The following is a 15,896-nucleotide window of genomic DNA, read 5'->3' as shown; positions in this document are numbered from 1 at the left end:
GCAGGTGTACTTTGCCCTGTTGAGGGCAACATGAAGTACTGCAGTGCGCAGGCGCTGGGCTACTCGGACCTTTCCCGGCGCCTGCACACTGCAGTACTTTGCTCTGCCCTCAACAGGGCAGATAAGTAAGCCTGCGCCGAAGCTGCGACAGGAAGCAAAGAAGAGGACGTCATCGTATGAACATGGGAGGCACCGGAACAGGACCCGGACACCCATCATACCGGACCGGGACCGCCCCTGGGTGAGTATAATCTAACTTGTTTTTCTTATCTTTCAGGTTACATCGGGGGCTTATCTACCGCATTACAGAATGCTGTAGATAAGCCCCTGATGGCGGTGGCCTTAGCTTATAGGCCTAAAATGGGGTGACAGATTCCCTTTAATCTCATGTGTACAGTAATAGACAACCCTTCTTGACTGCTGAAGCCCCCATATGCAATAAAAACATAAAATATATGCAGTAAGCCGCCGGGCTCCTTGTGACAGCCACAGGTAGTCACAAAGTGCAGCCAGTCCGATGGCTAGTGTATAGGTTTTTGTTGGCCCATCTTCATTATAGCTCTATTTTGTTATTTTACTAATGTAGATTTTCTATCTGGTTACAGAAAGAATATCCTTATGCTTCTTAAGAGAAACATGTAGTTACACAAAGAGATGCAAGTCTGTTTCATGTAGGAAAAAAAAGGAGAAAACATGAGGCTACTGTACACATGAACCAACTTGTGACATTACCTTTCATGAGCTTTCCATCATTGGCAGGCTTATTGTCCGCTCCGTCAGCTGTGACATCACTGGCACCAACATCGCTTCCATCATCTACAGCTGGATTACTTAATATCAAATTGTCATTTGCGGATTGCACCGATGGACAACTAACTTCTGACATTGTAGAAGGCTGCTTAGGAAATAAAACATAAATAAAGTTAAACTAAGCAAAAAAGCTGACCATCTGTTCCTGCCTATACACTCAGCCAAGCATTTGTGTGTTTTTAATGGGAGGTAAGGGATGGGGAGTAGGGAGGAATTTGCTGCCACGCTCCTCCGGTAGCAGGTCATTTAGGTGAAGAACATAAAGGGTTGATCATCAATCTCTCAAAGTCATCATTTGTCTAGAGACCACTGCAGACACATCAGGGTGGGCCGACACTAATTAAGATCTGCGGGTTAGTCCGATTGTAAATAAATATATATATATATATATACACACATACACACACACCTTAACTGAGGTAGAGAAATTAGGCTGTGAACCCCATTGGGTACAGAGAATGATACATCATGTGTGGAGTTTAAGATATGAGGGCAAAGAAATACACTTTCATACATGCAGTTCTTGTCCAACAGGAGGGGTAACAATAACTGCAGTTTAATATCCATCTTTTCTGTGGTTTAAAATTTTAATATAAGTGGTAAAATTGCTATCTAAGCAGAAAATATCATGAAGGCCACATAATACTGCCATACAAGTAGAATAAAGGCTCGTTATGCCGTCTCAGCCATATTGACCTTTGCAGTCCTTCAAGCTGGCCATACATGATCAACGATACTGGGTGAAGGATGAGCGCTCTTTCTGGGAACGTTCCTTGACAGACAGTGTTAGACACGGCATGGATGGCCATCTTAAGAACTTAAAAATATTTTCCAAAAAAGCCAAGAACCTGATGTCAGTGATTGGGCCGTAAGAGTAATGAAAGCAAGATGAACAATTACATTCTAATTGAAGTTTTAAACCATTTTACCAGAAAGGAAAAGAACAAAGGAAAAAATAGAACTTTAAATGCTTTTCAAAACCCTTTATTGCGCAGCCTTAATAACTTCAGACTAGCTATAGCGTAAAATAGGCTTCCTCTTGACCAGTTTCAGACAAAGGACTCAGCAGTATAACCCAACTTCTGAGAACAGAACAAATGCATATGTTCAGAAGCTACTGTACTGGAAAAAAGGAGCCTACCTTGTGAAAATGTCTGATACTCTGCACCAGCTATACAAATGGAAGGTCAGGTGCGCCATTGCTCTGTATAAGATATGCAACCTTGACTATTCCAGAAAGAATCCATACATAACTAACAGGGACTCGCTCAGCTGCGCCATGAAATCTTAGCAACTCAAAGCAAAATCACGTACATGGAAGGCTGTGGAGTCAGTAAGCCATATCTCCGACTCCTCAATTTCCCTGACCCCACAGCCCGGCCTCACTACTGAGCATGTACATAAAGTGCAGCACAGATTCATCTCACCTAAAAGTCGAGATCCTTAGATCAGGAATAGACATTTATAGGACATTTCATAACTTTCCCAAATTCATTTGTAATAATTCACAGCACATCATGCATTGTACTACTGTACCCAATTTACGATGTGTTTTAGGAGTCAGAGTCTGTCCATTTTATACTCACTCCAACTCAGACTCCATCAAAATGGACACAGACTGACTGCAACGGCTCTGACTCCACAGTCCTACGTACATGCATATGATTGCGGGGCTTCTTGTGTGGAGAGAGCTCCAGAGCTTTATGTTGGCTGGGTTATGTGGTCTGTATTTGTGTCTTTGTGTATTTGTGTCTTAAAAGCAGCAGCCAGAAATGAGCTGCAAGGCAGTTATTAAAAATGGCTGTCAATCTCGGACAGCAGTTTTTTACTGCAACATGCACCGGCTGACAAGGGTCTCACGTGACAAGAAAAACTTTACCTTGTTTACTATGCTCATGGGGTTGACAAAATTAGGCTGCAATTTTTTTCTTCCCAAATTAATGTACCGTATTTTTTGGACTATAAGACGTTCTTTTTTCCTCCAAAAATGTGGAGGAAAAATGGGGAGTGCGTCTTATAGTCCGAATGTATCGGCTCTGGCTGTGGTGGGGAGAGCGGCAGAACAGCGGGTCACAGAGGCGGGAGCCAATTGCTGTGGCTAACTCCTGTGCCTGCTGCTAAATAGAAATGAATATTCACTGCATTCCATGCCCATGGGTGTGGAGGGCAATGAATATTCATTTCTCTTTAATCCCCATCCCCATCCTGGTATGCATGGACCCCACAATTGATACTGGTATGCATGACCCCATCAGAAAACCTAAAACACAAAAAAACCCAACCTATTACACTTACCTACCCGGCGCTCACTTGCAGCACATTGTTCTGATGCAAGCAGCGGCTTTATGCTTGTAAGCAGCGCATGTCAGGGACGTCATGTGCTGCTTTGCAAGCCTAAGGGCAGCTGCCGGAATACTCACTGCTCTGTATGCCAGTACTATGTGTGTAGAGGGCAGTGAGTAATCATTGCTATTTAGTAGCGAGCACAGTGTCAGCTGGAGCCTTCCTGCAGCTCCCGGCAGTCACATGTCCCCACTGCGAAAGAAAAATGAATATTCACAATTCCCATGGGCGTGGAATGCAGTGAACACTGGTCTTATACACTCATTCATGCATGCATGAGATCAGTTAGTGTCTCACTGACTGTGCCTGAGAGCCAGCTTGGAGCTGGATCTCTCAAGCAACAGTACCCTGGGTTCATCACATGACCTCAGGGTACCTCGGTAACCATCGGTAGCCAAAATACTAATTGCAGGGGTCCAATGGTTATTAAGGTGGTCTTGTGACCCCCTTGTAACAAGTTAAATACCGCTGTCGTGACTGACAGCAGTGTTTAAGGGGTTAATTGGCCCCGATCGGTTGCAAAACCAGCCGGGGCCAATATCGCAAGGCATCAGCTGTCACCAGCGGGAATCCCCGCTGCGGAGAGGCACAATTCCTCAGTGCCATTAAAAAGCAGCGCCGAGGAATAAGTGCCCTTAATGAACGCCGTTAAAAGGTGTATCGGTGGTTGTTAAGGGGTTGAAGCAAATATCTGTCAACAAATTTCACAATACAACTACATACATTGAAAACCCATGTCAGAATGGCTGTATACTACCGATAACTTTTTGGGTCCACATGGGTTCAGTCGGTACCCACCTAGCCTGGCAAACTGCTGCTTACATAGAACAGGGTGAGATCTCAGCAGCTGGAGGGACACTAGAGTAAAGGCCCCGTCTCACATAGCGAGATCGCTGCTGAGTCACAAGTTTTGTGACGCAACAGCGACCTCAGTAGCGATCTCGCTATGTGTGACACGTACCAGCGACCCGGCCCCTGCTGTGAGATCGCTGGTCGTGTCGGAATGGCCTGGACCTTTTTTTGGTTGTTGAGGTCCCGCTGACATCGCTGAATCGGTGTGTGTGACACCGATCCAGCGATGTCTTCACTGGTAACCAGGGTAAACATCGGGTTACTAAGCGCAGGGCCGCGCTTAGTAACCCGATGTTTACCCTGGTTACCAGCATAAATGTAAAAAAAAAAAAAACACTACATACTCACCATCTGATGTCCGTCAGGTCCCTTGCCGTCTGCTTCCTGCTCTGACTGAGTGCCGCCGTACAGTGAAAGTACAGCACAGCAGTGACGTCACCGCTGCGCTCTGCTCTCACTGTACGGCGGCACTCAGTCAGAGCGGGAAGCAGACGGCAAGGGACCTGACAGACATCAGATGGTGAGTATGTACTGTTTGGTTTTTTTGGTAACCAGGGTAAACATCGGGTTACTAAGCGCGGCCCTGCGCTTAGTAACCCGATGTTTACCCTGGTTACCCGGGTGCTGCAGGGGGACTTCGGCATCGTTGAAGACAGTTTCAACGATGCCGAAGTCGTTCCCCTGATCGTTGGTCGCTGGAGAGAGCTGTCTGTGTGACAGCTCCCCAGCGACCACACAACGACTTACCAACGATCACGGCCAGGTCGTATCGCTGGTCGTGATCGTTGGTAAATCGCTATGTGAGACGGGGCCTTTAGTCTATATGTGTGGCTACTGAGTTACTTTCAAAAAGGATTTAATAGCCTTTCTGATGCGGATATTCACAGTAAATACACGAGCCACATCAGGTCTGCAAAGTCTATTTAATGTTTGTAGTTTCTACTGGGAAATCTGGTTACAGATCCACTTTAATTAAGTGGTGGTAGTAAAAGGTAATTTAATGACGCACACAAGTTTCACAAGAGCAATGCAGTCCAATTCCTAGGCAATATATTTTAATGTTTTCTTACAACTGCATGAGGAAATCAGATTGCTGACTAAACAAGCTGATTGGACGAATATCACAAAAATAAAATATTCACCACAAGATAAGGTCCAGGACAGATTAACTAGTTGTCTCCACATCCAATTATCCTCTTCTCATTACCAGGATTTGTGTACAACCAATCATGCCAAGACAGCAACACAATAAAGTTTACAAGACAGTTCACTATAAGATTAAGAGTGCAAACAAAGTACATCTGACATTTTTAAGGGATTGCATAAATTTTCTGACAGACTTTATAAACTAGGGCCAGAAAGGTTTCATGTTCGCAGAGGCGTGATAAGGATGCAAAGCTGTGCTTGTAAACCTAACTAACCAATCAAAAAGTAGCGAGGGTTACAAATCTTCGGAAGTTTTCACTTCGCTATTTATGACCTTTTTTGGATTGAGCCAACATGCGAATAGACGGATAAATCCAAGCCTACAACAAGGCATTATCTAGCAGAAAAGCATCATCGGAAATCCAGATCTCCCATTACATAAGGAAAAACTTTTTGCAGCGCTTTAAAAAAAAAAAAAAAAAAAAAAAACACATACTAGATAAAAGTTGTCAAAATCTGTAGATTTTGACCAACCAGCTTCCCCAATCTGTTGGGGCGTACAGTAGAGGTTTCGGCAGTTCGAATTTCAGCAGACGACCCGTTGTCAGAGGACAACACCAGAAAGCTTTGCTAAACTAGCCAAATTTGGAACGGACAAAAATGTTCCCAGAACATTAATAATGGAGAAAGAACTGGCAGTAATTTTACTCTATACAGTACGCTAATATATCCAGTTCAAGGTTGGCCTTTGCTTTCCTGGGAATAATGTGACCTGTAAATCTAAAGAGGCTGACAGCTAGAGATTCAGGCCTCAAGCTCAGTAATTGTTAAGAGTTTCCCCAAAAAACATCAATTACACAGGTCTACACACAAAAAAAAGTGTCTTCCAGGTGCCAAGGTTGTTTGAATGGATTTAGGGTATGTTGAGGGTACCAATTCATTGTTCTAGTTTTTGAGATAATTCATCCATGAAAGTAATGCTTTCCCCCATGCAAGTTGTATGTGATAACAAATGCAATAGCTTCTACTCTTTCTTGTCATTCTTTAACAGTGTGTTCGGTAATGAAATATCCCATATAATTATTTTGTATTTCAATTTGTAGGCTTACAATGCGACAAAAGTGATTTTTGAAGCCAGAATTCTACTTTAATTAACCACTGAATATCTCAGAAACTAGAGCCAATCTGGCAAAACCAAAGTCATCTTCTTACTCAGCACTAGACATAAGCGAATATCATCGCATCCCTCCTTATTGAGCTCACTAATCGAGCTTACCGAATAGCAGCAGCGGGAACCCGGACACCTATTGTGCTCCAGGCACCAGTGCGGGAGTGTTGCTATGTTCAGCAGCAACTCTTTCTTCTCCTTCTGCGCGTTCTTGCACTGGTCCTTGGAACGCAGTGTGCCGCTGACATTTTGTTGAACAAACTTTTTTTCAAGACTAGAATATTAATTGTGCAGGCGCAGTATTTAAAATAGGAGGCTCAGTGACCTGTCATTTAAGCCTAGAATGATAATTATGAGGCAGGAGCACAAGAAGAAAAAAAAAAAGACTTCCCCTCCCCCCCCCCCCCCCCCCAGACCCGCCATGGAGCAAGCACATCTCAACTCAAAACTGCAAACACATTACACAAGAACCACAAGACTGATTTCTTCAACCCAGATATCAATTTAATCAGTGTAACAATGCCAACCTGACAATGTCTGTACTTTACTTAGCAAAATCCTGATGACAGGTTTGCTTTAATATAAAACCAGACATTGTTGGCACCAAAATCATTGTATACCAGTGTTATGTATGTATTCACAAACTGATTAAATAGGGAGATCGCATTCAAAATATGCAAAACTGACTAACATTTATCCAAAACACATATGTATAAATTGAAAATTAAATCCTTCTAGCCAAATTACTTAATAGTATAAGTCTAAGCACCCAAAACAGGAAATTATATTAAAGGGACTCCATCAGCAGAGTTTTGCTATTAATTTGAAGACAGCAGGAGGTAGAAGCCGAGACACAGAATTCAGGGATCTGTCACTTGTCAAACTGTGTGCTACTGTTCACTAACTGTGAAGGATTTATCACTAAGAGATTAACACTGCTGGACTACATTAGTCTGGCAATGCCCCCTTCTGTGATAAGCACCTCATACTCTAAGGACATTGTATACACCGAGCTTGGTGTGGGCGGGATTAGCTTTCTCAGCTCTGCTTCATGCTAAATCTAAAAGTTCTGATTGTGTCAGAACTTCTGCACCCAGTAATCTAAGTGATACATCGTTCAGCTTGTCTATCTACATTGCGCTGCTCTCAGATGAATCAGCAAAAACCTGTTGACAGATTCCTTTTAAAGGGGATCTTGTTTCATCTGCCTTCCTCCCACCAATCAGCACAGTAAGATGGTGAACCTGTATGGTGTAACTGCCCTCCACTGGCACTACATAGTGTGGCACAATGTACCAGTACCAGTTGAAAGAGTGAATGGGTTGAGAGGATCTTTTACTAGTCTTTCATTAAGGTTCAATTGTGCAAATTAAACCAAAAATTACCTACAAAAATTATCTACTGCTCAAAATTACTTCAAGCACAGCCAATGTGAAAGATAAAGATTTCACGAAATCTCAATGAGAACAATTTTCATTTATCAAATTGCATTGTAAAATGATTGTTAATTCCAAAATTAGGAAATGAAATGGAGGCTGCCACCTTCTAAATTGTGCTGGAGTTATTGAATATTCTACATGCATTTCTGAAGCATTTGCCTACTTATTGCTCTTAAAAACAGAGATATTAGTCAGTGGTATCAGATGCATTCCATATGTCGCTGTCCGTACCTGAGGATTGAGAGTGCCTTCTCTTTGCATGAAAAAGTGCTTCTTAAATTCATAGTAAGGATAATACTGATGCCACGGCTGGAGAAATTCAAACCTAACAAAAAGGCAAAGACTTGGTTTTACAGAAGGATTCAATATTCTGTGCCTACAGAAAAGCTTTAGCAAAGCTCCACACTAAGTATGGAAAGCACAGTACGTAGTTCTCACTGTCACTCTCCGCCAGAAACAGTACTAACCTTGCATCATTCTTCGCCCGTACGCTGGTTTCAAATTTCAGTCCATTCCGAGCCACGTACTGCGCTAGTTTATCGATGACAGGCTGAATATCAGGAGGTGGGGGAATAATGGCGACCACTGGTGCCAAAGTGCTGAAACAAAACAATCAATTTAAATGGGCCATTAGAATAACTATGGATGCAGCAGCATAAGAGCCATCATCGCAGATTTCCAATGTCATTATTTCCAGATGGATTCACTTATAAAGACTAGCAGATAACAGCAATCAGACTACGTATGCTACCTCAAAGGGCTTGTCCAGATGAAAAAAAAAAATGGTTAGGATTTATAAAAAAAAAATAATAATTGATAATCCGCCAACCCACCTGGTTCCAGTGCAGGCCTGGTCTGTGCTGACACAGGAGAAGAATACATCACCGTCCCAACAGCAGCAGAACTGCCGTGGCCTGTGATTGGCTGCAGCAGCTAGGTGACTAAAGCAACGCGTCATTAGAAAAACATTTACTGATGTGTTGCTCAAGTTACTTGATCGCTGCAGCCAATCACAGACTGCAGCGTTCCTGACTGCTGGTGGAATGGTGATGTGCTCTGTTCTTGTGTACAGTAAGTGCAGGCCTGTGCTGGATCCAGGTGGATCCATTCATTTTACATATGCAAGCGCCTGGAAAAAACGTTTTTTGCACTTTGAAGCAGATAGATCAGACAGTTTATGAGTCCTTCAAGCCAGTAATTTACAGGAGGCTTAGATCAGTCACTGGGGAGGTCTTCTCCAGTGTGTCCAGTTATTGTTTCGGCACTCACAAACAGCAGACCGTTTCCTGTGAATTTTGGCCAGTATCTTAACCCGACAGACACTATACTGTCTGTAGAATATTGTGATATTGGAGCAGACCTTTACAAATGGTAAAATATTATGACAAGAAGCTTCAGGATTTGATCACATTTCTATTACATCGAGCATTCAGCATGTTTTACTTACTAAATTTGCTTAAATAGAAATCAAATACATATCCCCGTTGAATGAGAGTGAGAGAATAAGACAAGCTGTACCTTAAATCAAGGCCGAAAACTAATACAAATGTTAGCCTATTATGTGGCGAGCACAATGGCAGAGAAGGAACAGTACGGAGTACATGATACTGAATAAAGGTTCTCAGTGTCCGCACACTATCTGCACCAGGCAGGTCAGCAGGCAAAAAAGAGAATGAAAGAACTTACTTGATGTGCTATGGAGACAGAAATTCTTATTTAGGGGTATTAAAAAAAAATAATAATAAAATAAGAGGGAAATTAAATTTAAAGACTATGTATAGACAGCTTCAAAAAGCTACAAGAAAGATGGCAAAATACTGAAAATCCAAAGAAGTTACGACTTTCAAAAAAATAAAAAAAAGATAAAAAAAATTGTATTTCTCATTGTTTGGCTTAAAGGCAAGCCATCTATTGTTTTCCTTTTAACTGCCTTTTGCCCTATAGAGGTGGGTATAGAGGAGAGTATTAAAGGTATATTACGTCCATCATGCAAGAGTCTTAATACATGTATCAGACACACAGAAATACAGAATTATACAGATGGTAACAGAGATAATGAGAAAAAAAAACAGAACATTAAATTTGCCCATATATCCTACTCGCCTAACTCTTCCCATACAGGCTCTGCTCAACCTCTGCAAAAACTTATCGCCTGTGATTTGCTGCAGTGTCAAGTGACGTGAGCAATGTGTCATCAGAAAACAACTACTAGTCGCCTTAGTACAGCTACTGGTGCAATGGTGACATTTTCACTTGTGTCCAAGAAAACACTGTGCAACCTGCGCTGCATCCAGGTGGGTGCCACAGCAAGTTTTCATTTTTCTTTTTATGCAGTTATTTTGACTACTCAGGATGGTCTTTTTCCACCATTTGAGGAAAAACTGGATGTCTCACACTTTAGGGTATCGGCTGATTACAGTGCATTTGGCTGACTTTAAATGTGTATGAGGAACTCTGAAAAGAGGTGAATAACTTTTTTGAAGGATTATTTCCAATCTACATTTCTTGGCATAGTCAAATGTTATGGTACCTCTCGGGAAAAGGGGCCCTGACGCTCGCTATCATAGGAGAGGTGTGAATGAGAGGAGTTGGGTTAGACCACAAACCCCAATGTTGTTCTGATAAAGTGTGTCATTTTGAAACACGTTGACAAATTACCCCATTTCTACACATCTCTTTCCTACTCATCACTGGTCCAACAGCAGCACAGTTTTTAACCCACTCTTCTCCAGCCTCACATGTTCTTCATACCATGGATCAGCAGAAGCCTTTTTTAAGCCTCCACAGAGGTTGTGACTTCACAACTATCAGGTGAGCACGCCTGCCCATCAGCTGTTTTTTCTCAGCTAAGGCCGCCCTGCCTGTGAATCCCAGCCCCGCAGTGAGAATAAATCAGAAGACACTGCGGGGCTGGGATTCACAAGCAGGGCGTCCGCACAGGCGCAGTCAACTGGACTGCATATGAGCACAGAGGACGGGCAGCGCTCACTGCGACTGCCCAAGGCAGGAGAAAAGAGCGCAGGCGCCGGCTCATTTCAAAACAGCGGTGAGGAGGCTGCGCCAAGAGGATTTGAGTGACAGCTGTGTGGCGTCTGCAGCAGGGGGGAAAGGCCTGCCTCCTTGACTGAAGAAAGGTATTTAGGACAAATTACAAAACAGATTATTTCTGCAGTTACAGCACCAATAACTAAAAGAGCCACCTTGTCAGAATGCAGCATTACTGCTGCACAAGGTGGCTCTTTTAGTTTCAAACGCCTGGGGGGGTGTGACAGGTTCCCTTTAAGTTACTAGTAAGTGCGCTAATAGATATACAGAGAAAAGCATAGAAACTGATCAGATATACAAGTAACCTAAGTTTCATTACCTTGGTGCAGACATCTCGTGGGATACTCTGTTGGGGTCACCATTGTTTAGAGAGGGAGAGATGTTGGTTTGTGAAGTAGGAGCAATGTCTGTACTGTCCTCTGCTGGCAAGGAGTTGTAGCAAGCATTAGAATCCATTCCTGGAGGTGGCGGTGCAAGACAATACGTCCCATCGGGCAACATGTAATAATTGTAATATGTAGAAGTCACAGACGCTACAAAAAAAAAGACAAGAAATAACGATATTTGAAACTGGAGTTTAAAAATACATGGTAAATAAATTAATCCAAGTCATTGAGCAGAGTCCATAAAAAATAAAAAAAATAAAAAAATCAAACTAGTCCGATTGTACAATGGCAGAAAGAGTGGCTACAGTTCCCAGGAGGACGCTTTGGCGCTTGGACTGCCCGGTAACCAATAAATTATCCAATATCCTGCAATTTCCAGTTAGTGTTAAACTCTCTAGTACCTTCATGAAGGAATAAGTCTTCACTATAGGTTAAGTGTTTGAATACCATATACAAGCCTAATACTTGCCCCCTCACTCAGGCTCTGGTTTCCACCCAGATTACATACGTGCCTAAAATTAATCAAAACATTTTCTAATAAGTTGACGGAAGAGTAGATCTTTAATATGAGAGACTCACCAGTATTACCGTACATGCCTCCACACTTCACTACACATATTGACCACTGCTAACACACAACACCATCTCTAGTTTCTTCTTATTAGAGTTAGAATTTATTTAAAAGCCAAGAGCACAGAAGCACAGCACTAGTCTGATTTTACACAGCCACACGTGTTAACAGGCGGAGAGAAGAACGCGTGTTATGGCATCCTTTTCTCATGACCCCAGGTGCCTGAACTCTTCTCCATCTTCTCACCCCTCCATACAAATCAGACTGGTAGTGTGTTCTCCCCTTACATCTTTTCAGGGCATTTATCCATAAATGTACAGGTCCTTCTCAAAAAATTAGCATATAGTGTTAAATTTCATTATTTACCATAATGTAATGATTACAATTAAACTTTCATATATTATAGATTCATTATCCACCAACTGAAATTTGTCAGGTCTTTTATTGTTTTAATACTGATGATTTTGGCATACAACTCCTGATAACCCAAAAAACCTGTCTCAATAAATTAGCATATCAAGAAAAGGTTCTCTAAACGACCTATTACCCTAATCTTCTGAATCAACTAATTAACTCTAAACACATGCAAAAGATACCTGAGGCTTTTAAAAACTCCCTGCCTGGTTCATTACTCAAAACCCCCATCATGGGTAAGACTAGCGACCTGACAGATGTCAAGAAGGCCATCATTGACACCCTCAAGTAAGAGGGTAAGACCCAGAAAGAAATTTCTCAACAAATAGGCTGTTCCCAGAGTGCTGTATCAAGGCACCTCAATGGTAAGTCTGTTGGAAGGAAACAATGTGGCAGAAAACGCTGTACAACGAGAAGAGGTGACCGGACCCTGAGGAAGATTGTGGAGAAGGACCGATTCCAGACCTTGGGGAACCTGAGGAAGCAGTGGACTGAGTCTGGTGTGGAAACATCCAGAGCCACCGTGCACAGGCGTGTGCAGGAAATGGGCTACAGGTGCCGCATTCCCCAGGTAAAGCCACTTTTGAACCATAAACAGCGGCAGAAGCGCCTGACCTGGGCTACAGAGAAGTAGCACTGGACTGTTGCTAAGTTGTCCCAAGTACTTTTTTCTGATGAAAGCAAATTTTGCATGTCATTCGGAAATCAAGGTACCAGAGTCTGGAGGAAGACTGGGGAGAAGGAAATGCCAAAATGCCTGAAGTCCAGTGTCAAGTACCCACAGTCAGTGATGGTGTGGGGTGCCATGTCAGCTGCTGGTGTTGGTCCACTGTGTTTCATCAAGGGCAGGGTCAATGCAGCTAGCTATCAGGAGATTTTGGAGCACTTCATGCTTCCATCGGCTGAAATGCTTTATGGAGATGAAGATTTCATTTTTCAGCACGACCTGGCACCTGCTCACAGTGCCAAAACCACTGGTAAATGGTTTACTGACCATGGTATTACTGTGCTCAATTGGCCTGCCAACTCTCCTGACCTGAACCCCATAGAGAATCTGTGGGATATTGTGAAGAGAAAGTTGAGAGACGCAAGACCCAACACTCTGGATGAGCTTAAGGCCGCTATTGAAGCATCCTGGGCCTCCATAACATCTCAGCAGTGTCACAGGCTGATTGCCTCCATGCCACGCCGCATTGAAGCAGTCATTTCTGCCAAAGGATTCCCGACCAAGTATTGAGTGCATAACTGAACATTATTATTTGATGGTTTTTTTGTTTGTTATTAAAAAACACTTATTTGATTGGACGGGCGAAATATGCTAATTTTTTGACACAGGTTTTTTGGGTTATCAGGAGTGCCAAAATCATCAGTATTAAAACAATAAAAGACCGGACAAATTTCAGTTGGTGGATAATGAATCTATAATATATGAAAGTTTAATTGTAATCATTACATTATGGTAAATAATGAAATTTAACACTATATGCTAATTTTTTGAGAAGGACCTGTACATGCAAATCACAAGGATTTTCTTATCTTTTCAGTTAGTGATTTTATGAAGAAATCTCTCAGATCAGTATATGAATCTTGCACAATTAGATTTTGAAAGCAATAGGTGGCATTTCACAACGTGCTAATAAATCATAAATTGAGCAAATATGAAAATGACAACTCTGGAAGAATATGTTCAATGTCGTCTTTATCAGAGGGGCTCCATCTGAACAAGCATAAAAAAAAAAATGAACAAATGGAAAGTAACGTAAAAACGACAGGCTGTGCGTATGTTCCATCTCTTTGATAAATATATACAATGCCTACAAGTAGTATTCAACCCCCTGCAGATTTAGCAGGTTTAGTTTAATAAGATGCAAATAAGTTAGAGCCTTCAAACTTCAAACAAGAGCAGGATTTATTAACAGATGCATAAATCTTACAAACCAAAAAGTTTTGTTGCTCAGTTAAATTTTTATAAATTTTAAACATAAAAGTGTGGGTCAATTATTATTCAACCCCTAGGTTTAATATTTTGTGGAATAACCTTTGTTTGCAATTACAGCTAATAATTGTCTTTTATAAGACCTGATCAGGCCGGCACAGGTCTCTGGAGTTATCTTGGCCCACTCCTCCATGCAGATCTTCTCCAAGTTATCTAGGTTCTTTGGGTGTCTCATGTGGACTTTAATCTTGAGCTCCTTCCACAAGTTTTCAATTGGGTTAAGATCAGGAGACTGACTAGGCCACTGCAACACCTTGATTTTTTGCCTCTTGAACCAGGCCTTGGTTTTCTTAGCTGTGTGCTTTGGGTCGTTGTCTTGTTGGAAGATGAAATGACGACCCATCTTAAGATCCTTGATGGAGGAGCGGAGGTTCTTGGCCAAAATCTCCAGGTAGGCCGTGCTATCCATCTTCCCATGGATGCGGACCAGATGGCCAGGCCCCTTGGCTGAGAAACAGCCCCACAGCATGATGTTGCCACCACCATGCTTGACTGTAGGGATGGTATTCTTGGGGTCGTATGCAGTGCCATCCAGTCTCCAAACGTCACGTGTGTGGTTGGCACCAAAGATCTCGATCTTGGTCTCATCAGACCAGAGAACCTTGAACCAGTCAGTCTCAGAGTCCTCCAAGTGATCATGAGCAAACTGTAGACGAGCCTTGACATGACGCTTTGAAAGCAAAGGTACCTTACGGGCTCGTCTGGAACGGAGACCATTGCGGTGGAGTACGTTACTTATGGTACTGACTGAAACCAATGTCCCCACTGCCATGAGATCTTCCCGGAGCTCCTTCCTTGTTGTCCTTGGGTTAGCCTTGACTCTTCGGACAAGCCTGGCCTCGGCACGGGAGGAAACTTTCAAAGGCTGTCCAGGCCGTGGAAGGCTAACAGTAGTTCCATAAGCCTTCCACTTCCGGATGATGCTCCCAACAGTGGAGACAGATAGGCCCAACTCCTTGGAAAGGGTTTTGTACCCCTTGCCAGCCTTGTGACCCTCCACGATCTTGTCTCTGATGGCCTTGGAATGCTCCTTTGTCTTTCCCATGTTGACCATGTTTGAGTGCTGTTCCCAAGTTTGGGGAGGGTCTTAAATAGTCAGAAAAGGCTGGAAAAAGAGATAATTAATCCAAACATGTGAAGCTCATTGTTCTTTGTGCCTGAACTACTTCTTAATACTTTAGGGGAACCAAACAGAATTCTGGGGGGTTGAGGGGTTGAATAATAAATGACCCTCTGATAATACTTTTCACAATTTAAAAAAAAAAATAAACAAAGAAATAACATTCTTTTTTCTGCAGTGCATTTCACACTTCCAGGCTGATCTACAGTCCAAATGTCACAATGCCAAGTTAATTCCAAATGTGTAAACCTGCTAAATCTGCAGGGGGTTGAATACTACTTGTATGCACTGTATACCAGCTGCAAAAAAACACAAAACTAAAAAAAAAACACATGAATAATCATATCTAAAAGACATTGGGCCCGATTCAAAGCTTCAACGTTTTAACGGTCCTGAAAAGTCGTATAATTTTATCGCAACTCAAGGCTGCACTAAAATTTAGTGACTTTTGGTGTTCTGGTGCCATTTTCATCACAAAAGCTAAGGCAGGAAGGGGTGTGTCGACAAGCGTCGGTGTACGCTACGCCACAATTCTTACACCAGCAAGGACTGGTCGTCAACAACGCCGGTCTTGATAAATTGGGTTCATTATGTGCACATACCTTA

At 42.5% G+C, this 15,896-nt stretch overlaps 1 protein-coding gene across 6 annotated transcripts in view; it reads right to left on the bottom strand.

The window, feature by feature from the left end:
• SFSWAP (splicing factor SWAP) overlaps positions 1–15,896 on the bottom strand; it is a 183,956-nt gene that overhangs the window by 99,503 nt on the left and 68,557 nt on the right. For 3 of the 6 annotated variants that reach the window (XM_077293315.1, XM_077293317.1, XM_077293319.1), the window contains 4 exons: positions 11,123–11,336; positions 8,226–8,357; positions 7,990–8,083; positions 733–895 (listed from right to left, as the gene is read on the bottom strand). In XM_077293315.1, the coding sequence (XP_077149430.1) occupies positions 733–895; positions 7,990–8,083; positions 8,226–8,357; positions 11,123–11,336 (603 nt within the window). Of the gene's footprint in view, positions 1–732; positions 899–7,989; positions 8,084–8,225; positions 8,358–11,122; positions 11,337–15,896 lie in introns of all 6 variants that reach the window. The other 3 variants (XM_077293316.1, XM_077293314.1, XM_077293318.1) reach the window with 1 other exon arrangement.

This window comes from Ranitomeya variabilis, chromosome 1 (assembly GCF_051348905.1).
Source record: "Ranitomeya variabilis isolate aRanVar5 chromosome 1, aRanVar5.hap1, whole genome shotgun sequence".
Taxonomy (NCBI): Eukaryota; Metazoa; Chordata; class Amphibia; order Anura; family Dendrobatidae; genus Ranitomeya; species Ranitomeya variabilis.
The sequence above is the reverse complement of the archived record's forward strand: the minus strand, read 5'-3'. Positions and strand labels throughout refer to the sequence as shown.